The 13,272-nt window shown below is 34.3% G+C and overlaps 1 protein-coding gene across 1 annotated transcript in view; it reads left to right on the top strand.

Moving 5' to 3' along the window:
* The window catches only part of LOC108907550 (homeobox protein DBX1), a 51,975-nt gene that overhangs the window by 15,634 nt on the left and 23,069 nt on the right, over positions 1–13,272 (top strand). Inside the window, exons 2-3 of the mRNA XM_023454902.1 lie at positions 9,315–9,470; positions 9,926–10,149. Of these exons, the coding sequence (XP_023310670.1) occupies positions 9,315–9,470; positions 9,926–10,149 (380 nt within the window). The remainder of the gene's footprint in view (positions 1–9,314; positions 9,471–9,925; positions 10,150–13,272) is intronic.

Raw genomic sequence — 13,272 nt, 5'->3', positions numbered from 1 at the left:
TGAAATTTGGTATTCGCGGATTATTAAGGACGCCAAATGCGCTGGTATAATTATTTTTTGGATATTTCATAGAGGGCGCTAGTTATGCTACATTCCTATTACATTTTAAGATCTAATTTTTTTAAGGTTAGGTTTTTTACCATTCGGGCTCCAATTTCTAATGTACCATTTTATTTCCTAAAAATAATGTAGAACGTCCTAATGTGGACGGTGGACTCTTACAATATTACAGTGTATACAGGGTGATTCATTAACAATGGGAAAATCGAAAGCTGAAGATACTGCACGTGAAATGGTGACCTTTGGCGCAGACATGCCTTATGTGAAAGTTGATAGTTTCGGAAATACAGGGTGTTGAAAGTTAAAATTTTAAATCGTTTTTTGCGATTATTCTGAAAATATGTAGGTTAGGAACATGAAAATTTGTAAAACTATATTTTTTTAGGCGACGAATAAGATGCGTGTTGTAATTTCAGCATTGCTCATTGCTTACGACCAATTTTACTGAAAATTTAGTTAATAACTTTTTACCCTGTATGTCTAACATGAAACTTGATTCAAAACCTGAAACAGCAATCATTTTTCCATTAATTGTGTATTATTGTTTTATTTCGGTATCTTGATCCGTTTTCGAGAAAAATCGATTTAACGAACACTATGTTCTGATAATACGAGAAATTAAAAACGAAAGAAACCAAGTGTATTATTACAACAATTAACAATAAAACAAATAAAATACGTAATTATGATTTAAAGTAATTGTTCGAAGAATCGTGACCTCTATCACCCTTTTTAAGGACCACACTTACTTCAGAAACACCCTGTATAATAAATGTAATTTTTTTTTGTATAGGAAGAACGATGTTTAGGCAATATTGTTTAGAGAGACTTTCTATGTTCTTTCCATTTCAGACTAAACATCTAAGACGCTTTAAAATTATCTAAAGATGAAAATTTAATTATTGACCCTTTTAATTATAATTGGTAACTAGTTGTCCGAATATAAATTATTTTAGGCTCACAAGCAGACTTATTTTTCAGTTATTGTAATCACCGGTAATCAGTAATTGGTTAAACTTCACACATTTCCAATGTCTTCTAGATTTTTAAACAAAAACAAAAACTTAATAAATATTAAATATGTGAATTATTTTGATTGATATTTAATAATGGCTTTAAGGTTGATAGAAATTTTATTAAGTGATGCTGATTAAGGTTACGTAGTCAGATTTTTTATAAAAAAAATCGCCGCTAGTTACATTGCACTCTTTACTCTTTACAACCTGCCGTTGTTCTCGGGCTAAGTTTTGTCTGGGCGGACCCACAATCGGAACCCCTAGCCCGCCCTGGTGTCGATTTCGAGACGAAGCTTTTGCAGAGTTTGAAAGCATTAGATGCGACTAGCTACAGAGGCCACTATGGAACTTTTCAGAGGACCACCATCGTTCTCAATTTATAAAGATGTTTTAAATTACCTTTTATTGCCTCATTACCTTTTTCTGTCATTTTAATTGATATATTCTATCAACAAAATATTAAAGCATTGCACTTTTGATATTTCGGAAGCTGTGTCATCAATGTGCATAAAAAATGTATATTTCGACAGACTATCGAGACTGAACAGACCAGATTAGGGAAGAAGAAACGTACTGAAAGTTTAAAACACGCATCTTTATAGCCTCATCCGACTGAACCAAATGACCCTCATTTAATAAAAACTCCATTTTCGTTGTTTAGCTCGTAATCAAGCCCCTTTCAAAACGATTTTAACTCTGGAGAAACAGCAAAACGAGTTTTTAAATGTTTATGTCTAAAAGGGAGACAAATTTTATACATACATATAAAGCGTATTCGCAAAAAGAAAATATAGGGATAGAAAGTTTTTACAGTGTTTACCATAGAAAATATAACTTAGAGTGATGCTCATTAGAACAGGATTCAAATTGGATTGGTTTGATAGTACTTATGAGTCTGATGAAAACTTCAAAATTATTTCCCTGCGACACCAAATCTTTTTATCTTATAACAAAAGGTGGTCACTAAGAACACTTGATCACAATCACATTGACTTCTGCTTATGTTATATATGTATACCCCATTTGCCGCGAAAACTATAAAAATTGAGAAAAGGAATACAAATTCTATTGTACTATTCTTACCAATAAGTGAACACAGAATATTATATTTAGGGCTTCTTCTTAGTTGAATCAACGTAATTTTTTTTCCTTGTAGAAATATGTAATTAAGCGGCCATTTTACCACCAAAATTGCATTTGGTGAGATTTTCAGTACATTATGTAAATTCAAATTGTTCTATGTAATTTAGAACTCATTCTGTCTTTAAGTAAAGATAAACATTCTAATTAAAACACTCTAATTGTAATTTTACAGTAAATTTTGCTGTAACTGCTTGGTAAATTTGCTATCTATTCTATATATTCTTGGAAACTGTATTCCATTTCGTCAATCACTTTTACTTGTAATGTTATACAATTGTAGTTTCACAATAAAACTACAATTTTAGCGCAATTGTTTGAAAAATTTGTAATAACTTAATCTACTTCAAACATGAAATTCCATTAAAATGGAAAATAATTTTATAGAATATAGAACTGACTTACATGATGAAGTTATATTTCTGGAAGAAAAAATGATTTTATGCATCCTAGCCATCAATGTAATTTTATACATTACTGCATTGTGCAGTTTGACGAATACACTTACTTATAAGTTACACAATTGTAAATTGGCTAAAGTCTTTAGTTTATTTCAAATATGAAATTCCATTAAGTTACAGAAAAAATAATTTTACAAATAGATAGGTACCTACTTTTCAATGTAATTTTCACACTTTACTGTATTGCAGTTCGTAGTATCAATGAGACAAACATAATTCAGTGACACCTACTTCTACTTATTTGTAGTATTGTAGTTTTACAATAAAATTACAATTTTTCAAGTGGTAAATTTCCTGGACTTTAATCACTTTAAATAAGAAATTACATTAAACTAGTAAAAAAATTACAGATATGCACTTACTTTTTAGTGAAATTTACTGTATTCTGCAATGTATACCACCAAGATAATCAGATTTCAGAAAAGATGACTTCTACTTATGGGTCACACATTTGTAGTTTAACAGTAAAATTACAATTTTTTAAATAGCTATTTGGTAAATTATCTAGTTTTTAGTCTACTCCAAATATGATATTACATTAAGGTAGACATTTTTTTACCAGTGTAATTTCACACTTTACTGTATTGTACAGTATATACACCGAGATAATCAGATTTCAGTGACACAATAAAATCACAATATTTGGTAAATTAGACTATTCGATAAAGATAATGTAGTTTTACACTTTACTGTATTGTGGAAATAATCAGAATGCAGTGACACTGATTTATGCTTATTAGTTTCACAACTGTTATTGTAATTTTACCATGTTCTTTATTGCGGTGCATGCCCGTGAAATTTTCTCTAAAATTTGATGGTACTAGTAGACAAAATACCGTAGAAACATAATAAATCAGAGCAGTGACACTGACTTCTACTTATTAGATCCACAATTGTAGTTTTACTTTTTAATTATCTTACGGATTTGCCAAATTTTAGTCTATAAAAAGTGAAATTACATTCAGACTGAATGTAATTTTACAGCACCTTATTACAAGTTCATGAAATTGCAAATGCACATTGCAGATGAAAATTCACAACATATATTGCTGGCAACAAGTAACTTTTTCAGTTATTGTAATTTTATTACGTTATTTTTTGCGATGCATGCCCATGTAAAATTTTCTCTAAAATTTGATGGCATCTAGTAGACAAAATATCGTATCTACATAATAAATTAGAGCAGTGACACTGACTTCCACATATTAGATTCACAATTGTAGGTTTATTTTTTAATTAACTTATAGATTTGCCAGAATTTAGTCTATAAAAAGTAAAATTACATTCAGACTGAATATTATTTTACAGCACCTTATTACAAGTTCATGAAATGCAAATTAACATTGCAGATGTAAATTCACAACATATATTGCTGGCAACAAGTAATTTTTTTAGTTATTGTAATTTTTCGCTTTCTTTTTTTGCCGTGCCTGCCCATTCCTCTGAAATTTTATGGAATCTAGTAGACAAAAGACCATATCTACATAATAAATCAGAGCAGGACCGCGGCTTTCGAGATCCAGCGAAATAAATATATCGCCCCATTCACGGGAGAATCCTTTTTGTTCGCCGGCACATAATCGGGCCCTTTTAAAAACAATCTCGACCTCGTTACGCGCCGCCACCGCATTCAGAACGAGAAAATTTCCCTAACACGCGCCCTGATTTATATGATACCTCCGAATAAAATCGGGAATATTCCCGGATGCAAGTCAATTTATTCCCGAATTTAGCATTCCGAATGGCGCGTTTGAATTAATACGTGCGAAATGCGGCGGCAGGTTTTTTCGACAGGCCGCCGCCGGAAAAGATTTAGTTTGGAGCGGCCGGAATCCCGCCCTTAGGGCGCCCTGTTTAAGGGCGGTTACAGTGTAAGCCGGAGCTAAGTGCCGGGCCAGCTGACGCGCGTTCAAATCAACCCCTTGTAGTCCGGACGGGCATCGCGGCCGAGCGGCCTCCAAGGAGGAGGTCGGAACGTTGTTTACGGCCGCCGGCCACCTCGATGCTAACTCTTATTCTCCCGACGTAACTTTTATTGCCGGAAAAACGCCGTTAATTCCGGGGACTTCTTTATTAAAATTCAATGGGTAATAAATCGGGCTGCGATTCGAAACTGTCCTTAAATTGAGTATAAAAAGTTGTCTGTCTCCCCTCCAGTTTCGTAGTTTAACATTATACCTAAAGCAGACTTATTGAAAGATAAATAAAAGTAACTGGAAACAGTAGCAATTTTAATGAAACGCGAGATCAAAAAACCAAATCTGAAAATTAGGTACACCGACAAAAAAAAATTGTTTGTTTTTGAAACGGAACCCTACCTACCTTTAGTAAAATTTTCCGTTCAATCCGAAAATGATAAAAAAAATATCTGACTTGTGGATTCCCCCCTACACACCCTCTATTCCTCCCCAAAAAATTAAAAAAACAAACTACACTGTAAGAAAATTTCACTCAAATTTCACTCAATTTTACTCATTAATGTATCAATTTCTGTCCACACCCGATTGAATGAAATTTTCACTCTATTAATATGAGTACAACTGAGTGAAACTATTGCAACAGAAACGAGTGAGTTACTGCTAACTATCAATTGAGTAACTTTTGACTCTATTCTGAGTGTATAAAACCAATTTAGAGTTGACTTTTTCTCTACTATGATTTAAATTTAACTATTATTGATTCATTTTTTACTCAGACTTGGTTTTTAATTAACTAAATATTGAGTGCAAAAATAAATCACTTATAAATGATTAATTAGGATATACAGTGTTGAAATTAATTAGACGATATACAGCGTGTTCTGCAAAAAGATGAACTATCAAATTAGGAGAGGTATTATTAAAATAATGTCAATTGTAATAACTTTAGGTATTGAAATTTATCAAATTTGTATAATTTTTGGGTAAAAGTCATGTTATTTGAAATTAGGTCTAGCAATGTGTACAATTTACTTAATAAATGCTAGCATATTATGAACGTTTGGAGTGGTTATGCACCACTTTATATTTTCTTGAAATTTTAATGTCAATCTCATTGTCATAAACTACTAAACAGCAGTGGCGGCGCGCTCACATTGATTGAATGTGTTCTGCTTAAGGTTGTTACATTTGTTGAATCGAATTCCGGTATATTAAGTGCCCGGAGTCTGTAACTAATGCCGCAGGCGAAAAATTTTAAAATTTTCAAGGTCATGCGTTTTCCTGACACTTCTGAATTTCAAGGAACAATCCATTTATACAAAAATACAGATTTTCACAAGAACGATTTTTGAAATTGATACTTTTTTGAAATATCTATTCACGAATTACCTACTGACGGTATAAATAAATTGGAATAAACTAAATATATTTTATTAAATTATTGAATATTGTTTATAAACAAAAAAATCGTTTGTGTATTATATCATATTCTGGGAGTTATACGTGCAAATCCGAAATCCGGGACCATACAGCTAATTCCCGGTACAATCACCGAAAATCCCGGTCATACCCATGTAGACAGATGTTTTTTTAATATGTCGTCAAGATCTGCACTAAAATTTATGAGTCCACGAAACACATCAGGGTTGTCCGAATTTTCTGTCTCGTCGTGTCCGCGAAGTGCTAATTCGAAAGCTCCGCAAAATTTTATGCAATCTATGATCTATGATTTTAGATAATATATAACGATTTTTCGTTACCTGTTCATTGTGTTTCTGTATATTATCCCAATATGCAGAATCTAACTGACTTCTTATGTTTATTTTACCTAATGACTTAAATGACTTAAATCTTTCACACTGTATATTGTCCATGCTTTATCCCTACCGAAAAGTAAGCACGGAAAACAAAACTGTATTTTTTATATCACATCCGCACACCCACTTTGCTTTTGTGTATACATTATTGTTAAATTGTCTTTTATAACTTTTACTTCGGCTTGTTCCACTAACAATATTTAACGATGGGAACAGACAAAGACAATGCATCTGGATGTGGGATCACTCAGTAATGAAGATATTTACTCTGATTTAGGTACAAGTGCACCAAATACGAATTTACGTGAAGAATTTATTTAAGGAGTACCTATATTTGAGTGAAAGTACTCAGTTTTAATTTAAATATGATCAAAATGCCCAATATTGAGTGAAAATTTCACTCAATGAATTCACTCCGAACCTTTATTGCTTTCACTAATACCAGTTTTTTTACAGTGTACCGACAGATTTTATAAAAGTTATAGCGGTTGCCAAGGCTTGATTTATGTGAAACAATAATGGCAAAAGTTGACCCAGACCCTAACTTTGTATTTAATATTTGTTATTCCGACGATTGTACTTTTACTGTTAATGGTTTAGTCAATCGTCACAATTTGAGGTACTAGAGTGATCAAAATCCTCACTGGATGAGAGAAGATCACTATCTGTCCAACTATATACAGGGTGTTGCCTGACGTACTGGACAAACGTAAGGAACAAGTCCTTCTGAATAAAAAAGTTATAAAATACATGGGCTCAATTATCCATGGTTAACGAGCTATGGACCTTTAAAGTTTGCCTGTGCTGTTTTCAAACGAGAAGTATGTCGACACAGTTTACATTTATGGATTTTGTGATGAAATTTTGCGAGTTGCCCGTAGAGAGTATCAACGACGATTTCCAAACAGAAGAATGTTAAATCGTGAAACATTTGATTCTGTGTTTCGACATCTGCGAATGCATGGTTCATTTCCAACAACTTCAACTAACTATGAACGTCCTGACCAGCAAAACTTGATTGAGCAAGAAAACAGTTTGCTTTGAAGACAGTCCAAAATTAAGTACAAGGAGAATTCCAGCATGGACGAATGTTCCTCATTGGAGAGTATAGCGAACATTACATAGCAATCTATTGTATCCTTATCCTATATAACAGGTTCAGTGTCTGGAACCGCATGACTTACTTTCACTGGTACATTTTTACCAATGGATTCAAGCAAATTCTCAATTAGTAAGACGTATTTTATTTACTGGTGAGTCGCTGTTTACTCGAGACGGAGTGAACAATACGCGTAACTCTCACAGATGGTCTGATGAGAATCCTAATTTCAAAAATGAATCTACTTTTCAATGATGATTTTCTATAAACGTCTGGTGTGGCATAATTGATGATCAACTAATTGGGTTCTTGTTTTTGAAGAGCGCCTTACAGGATATTGACCTCCTCTTCCAATCCACCGGTTAGCAAAGTTGTTGTTTAGATATTCTCTCACATTTACACCAAACTCTGTTCTGAACTAGAACATCCTCCATTAATCCTGGTAAAAAATTTAGATAATGCTTCGATGTTAAACGTTCTTGAAATACGAATGGCTCAATAAGAAGGTTATTAAAAACACCACACCAAATATTCGCCGAAACGCGATGTTGAAAATGCGTTTCCCTGATTTCCAAAGGGTTCCCAAGTGCCCATGAATGTGAATTTCTGGTATTCTTAATTCCATCTCTATTAAACGTGGCTTCATCCGTAAACATAATTTGTCCACAAAGCTGTGGGTGTGCAAACAACCAACGACAAAAAAGTCAACACAAGCTGCATAGTCTACTGGTTGTAAATCTTAAACAAATTTTATGTGATATCGGTACAAACCAAAATTGTGTAATGTTCTCCAGACTTTCATTCGACTAACATAAACACGATTAGATAGTCTTCGTATACTAATAGAGGGACTATTTTCGATTATGTTAAGAATAGCTTCTTCTTCGGCAAGTTCTTTCTGCACGGGACATTCTGCAGTAGCTTTAGGAAACATAAGTACCTGTTTCTGTCAACTGACATTTATGAACACTTGCTTATTAGGTATTCTTCGATCAGGAAACCTCCGATGATATTCCCGCACTGACGCTCTCGCATTTCCATCACAGTATCCGTAAATAAAGTGAATATGGGCATATTCTTGATTTGAAAACTTAGCCACCTCAAATTAATCTTAAAATTAAATCAACGTCAAAGAATAAACAATGTCACCATAACAATATGGCAAAACAAATATATGGCCTACCAGATATATGTACAATGTATTTCCTCGCACCTATGACACACTGATGAGGTCTAATAAGTCCGAAACCGGTCTGTGCCTGGTGGGTAAACTGACAAACGATCCTAGTTGTTGCACTAGGTGTTGCGAGTTTAATTCAATGCCTGTAGGTGCAAATAGCTCCCCGAGTAGTTGTTTCTCGCAGCACTGACAAGTCTACCAGATCTATTTACTGTTAAATTTAATATTGCCCGTAACACCTTAACTATTCAGTTTTGGACAAAGTGTATAAGGCACTTTTAACTTAAAATTGTCCAAGGAATACGACCTTAAATTATGGCCATCGAGTCACGAGACACCCTGTATATTTCAAAATGAAGGGTTAATATAAAATAAATGTCACTCTCGTTTAGCGGCACTTCAGCTGCTATATACTAAAACAAACACGTTCTTTTGGCTATATTAACTAAATTTTGGAGACAATTAATATATTTCCTCTGAAATTTTCATGAACAGTCATGGAAATTTTTGTTTTGTTCCAGAAAATTAACACTAATAAATTTTCCATTACAAAAGTGACAGACTGTTTGCGTTCGAAATCGCCACCATACTTTTAACCTTTTCCCTTCGTTTTTTTTTCCAGATAATTTAGTACACGTAACGCCGCCTAGTTTATTGGGCCTCTCCACGTACCTCAACAATCACTCACCGTCGATAGCCAAACCTGTTGCGAGCCGGCCCCCGCATTTCAACCCCCATCTGCTGCTGGCGCACTGTAGGCCCCAACCCTATCTGACAGGTAAGCACTCTTAATGAAAAAAAGGACATACTTGACCAAAAAAGGAGGACATACTCATCCTGCCTATTTTTGATTGTTGTGTAAACGGTATACTGATTTGTAAAATTAAAACAGATATGGAAAATAAGGGCATGGGGATAATAAACACCCTGTACAACAAGAAACGCGTTTTTTGCGTATCAATAGTAGTAATTATTTTATTTTGATTTGGGACATGGTAGAATTACGAACGGGATGTTCCTTGAATGCGATGAATTCATATCCTATTTTAATTTTGCTGTCACTTATTAGAGGGCGCCACTAACTTTCTTTCTCCTCGGTATATCTGCCTCTTTGACTTTTTTTTTTCATTTGCTTGTATGCACTCAACTAAGAACTTAATACTAAACTTTCCGTCGAGGAATACTTTTAATTCGAACTTTCCAGTGTTTAATTTTCTTTTTAATTTTTTTTAGTGTCGACGCCGGTGTCCGGCACGCAATCGGCTGTGTTCCCCCTGCCGGGGACCTTCCCTTGGGCGCACAGCGGCCGGGGGAAGCCCCGGAGGGGCATGATGAGGCGGGCCGTCTTCAGCGACTTACAGCGAAAGGGGCTGGAGAGGCGGTTTCAGATCCAGAAGTACATCAGCAAGCCGGATAGGAAGAAGCTGGCGGAGAAGTTGGGGCTCAAGGACAGCCAGGTGAGTCGTTAGGGACAGATGTCGCGGAGTTTGATTCGGACGTGCGAAGGATCGTCCTTTCAGGATAATCAAGTGGCGATCGGTGTTGCGCGTTTCGCGTAGTTTTACGTTAGTTTGTAAGTATTAAGTTAATTTACATTAGTTCTAGGAACTTTCCTTACTTCTCATCAAATTAAGTCACGTACTCATTAGTAATCTTCTAAAATAAAATATATAATTATGGTGTTCCCCAAGATTCCAACTGGGACCGCTACTTTTTTCTATTTTATTAATGATCTGACAAATAACATGCTCCACTCTAGGTACCTTTTACTTGCAGATATCTTGAAAATATACAGGGTGGTCCGAATTTTATGCAGGAAACTTCGAGGGTAGATAGATCTCTTTAAAATAGTAGGTGTCTGCCTTATAAACATAGGTCCGGAATGGCCTCGTTTTAGAGATACAGGGTGTTGAAGTTGTTAAAAAATTTATATTTTTTGTTTATATCTCAGGATTGTATTAACCGATCTCAATAAAATTTGGTACAAATAATGTACGATAGTAGACCTTGCATTCCCTAAAATATGAGCTCAAAAAGTTTAACCAGTGGTGTACAACTGGACAGGGGTCACCCCCTTTTTCTAAAAAAAAACCTACGCCACTGTATTTTTTACAAGTTATTGTCACGGATTTATATTCTAATACACTACATAAGTAAAAAATGTGACCTGAATTTTTTCCCTAAGGTTCACCATTTTCAAGTTATTCATACAAATACAATCCCCTTGTGAGAGACACTTCAATCATAATATTACAAAAATATTTATGTTTATGCATAAAAGTAAGTGCAATTTGTAAGCACATCAACAAAATTCTTTACACTCATCGCTTTCATCTTTTTGGATTAAAACAATATTTGGAAAATCACGACAAAGGAATGAAAGGCACAGAAATGAAATTTTAAAAGCATTTGACGACGATCCTCGGCTAAGTACACGAAGAACGTCTCGGCAACTTGGGGTGAGTAAATTGAAAATTTGAAAAGTTCTACGTAAGGATGGCAGAAATCCGTACCATTTACAACCTGTGCAAAATTTACTTCCGGGAGATGCAAAGAGACGCCTGAATTTGTATCAGTAGTTGTTTGAATTCTTACCAGAAATACTTTGGACCGATGAGGCTACGTTCACAAGGCGAGGGGTAGTGAATTTTCACAATCTGGATATTTGGTCACAAGAAAATCCTCATGAAATTCGGAGTCATTTCTAAACTTTCTAGAAAACCATCTATTTGAATTATTAGAGGATGTTCCATTAAATATACGACAAAATAGCTGGATACAAATGGATGGTGCTCCTGCGCATTTTAGGAGAATAATACAAGAATGGCTTAATGAAAATTATATGAGATGATGGATAGGTAGAAGACCAAATGCCAATGTCAACCATAATGGTGCCGAGGGTCCAGTGTCTTGGCCAGCCAGATCGCCAGATCTAAACTCCCTGGACTTCTATGTTTGGGGTGACCTACCTGAAAAGTTTACTCTACTCCAATAGATACTAGACCACAACTACTGCAGCGAATAGAAGACGGGTGTAATGAATTAAAAGAAAACCACCACATGATATTAGCTACAATTAGTTCCATTAATAGAAAATGTCAGAAATGTATCGATGTGGGTGGTTCGAATTTTAAACAATTGCTGTAAATACTTAACGTTAATTTTGTTTCTTGTTTAGTTGTTGTTGCTTGGTAAAATACATGTATTTTTATTATTATTTTGATTTAAATTGTTCTTATTTGTAAAGATAATGCCTCCAGGGAAAACTAAAACACACCAGGAACACTACCTCACAAGTGATGTGGAAAGAATTTTGTTGATGTGCTTACAAATTGCACTTACTTTTAAGCATAAACATAAATATTCTTGTAATATTATGGTTAGAAGTATCTGCCACAAGGGGATTGTATTGGTATGAATAACTTGAGAACGGTGAACTTTAGGGAAAAAATTCAAGTTACCTTTTTTACGTATTTTGTGCATTAGAATATAAATTCGTTACAATAGCTTGTAAAAAATACAGTGGCGTAGGTTTTTTTTGTAAAAAAGGGGTGACCCTGTCCAGTTGTACACCACTGGTTGGACCTTTAGAGCTCATATTTTAGGGAATACAAGGCCTACTATCATACATTATCTGTACTAAATTATATTGAAATCGGTTGATGGATTCCGGAGATATAAACAAAAAATCAATTTTTTTTAACAACTTCAACACCCTGTATCACTAAAACGAGGCCGTTCCGGACCTATGTTTATAAGGCAAACACCTACTATTTTAAAGAGATCTATCTACCCTCGAAGTTTCCTGCATAAAATTCGGACCACCCTGTATAGAGAAATCTTTTTCAAAATGATTAATTTATTACAAGTTAATGTTAATGGTACAGGGTGTCCTACTTAACTTTCCCACAGCACTTATCTCGGTTAGTTTTGCAGATATAAAAATTTTGTTGAAAGTGTTTTTTATGAAGTTTCTGTTTGTAGCAACAAAAAAACAATTTAAATTTAAATGTCGAAGTGACAGATACAACCAAGGACATTTAAATAAAGGGGACTTATTTATTTACATTTCTAGATGAAGCCTGGTCTATTCACAGTCTAATTGTATCATTGTTGTCAGCTGTATAATTATACTGGAAATGTACTTAATATTTTTATCGCAATTTTCATCACAATTGTGAAAATTATTATTATAGGATAGTATTATTAAGTTATGCATACAATACTGTTAAATTCTGTACATATTAAACTATTTTTCATTTTTCATATTTGCCATGTTTGAAGACTTGGCAACTACGCAATAATTTGTAGCGTGTTCCTCGTTCGTTCTGCCCTGGTTGGCAGAATATGGCGTCTCTTGTTAGAAAATAGTTGTGATTTTAGTAAGTGAAACGTGATTAATGTTTATACATGTATTTTGGATAAACTTTTAAGGTGTGAATATGGTTAGACAGTGCAGAATTTGTAACAAATTGGATTATAAACATCCACATCAGCTATCCTTCCACAGGTAAGCGTGCTTGAAGGTGACTTTGGAATGTATATGCAACTGTGGCCATTGTCGTGCGTGTGGGTAACTT

This window comes from Anoplophora glabripennis, unplaced genomic scaffold, assembly GCF_000390285.2.
Source record: "Anoplophora glabripennis isolate ALB-LARVAE unplaced genomic scaffold, Agla_2.0 scaffold378, whole genome shotgun sequence".
NCBI classification, from domain to species: Eukaryota; Metazoa; Arthropoda; class Insecta; order Coleoptera; family Cerambycidae; genus Anoplophora; species Anoplophora glabripennis.
The sequence above is the reverse complement of the archived record's forward strand: the minus strand, read 5'-3'. Positions and strand labels throughout refer to the sequence as shown.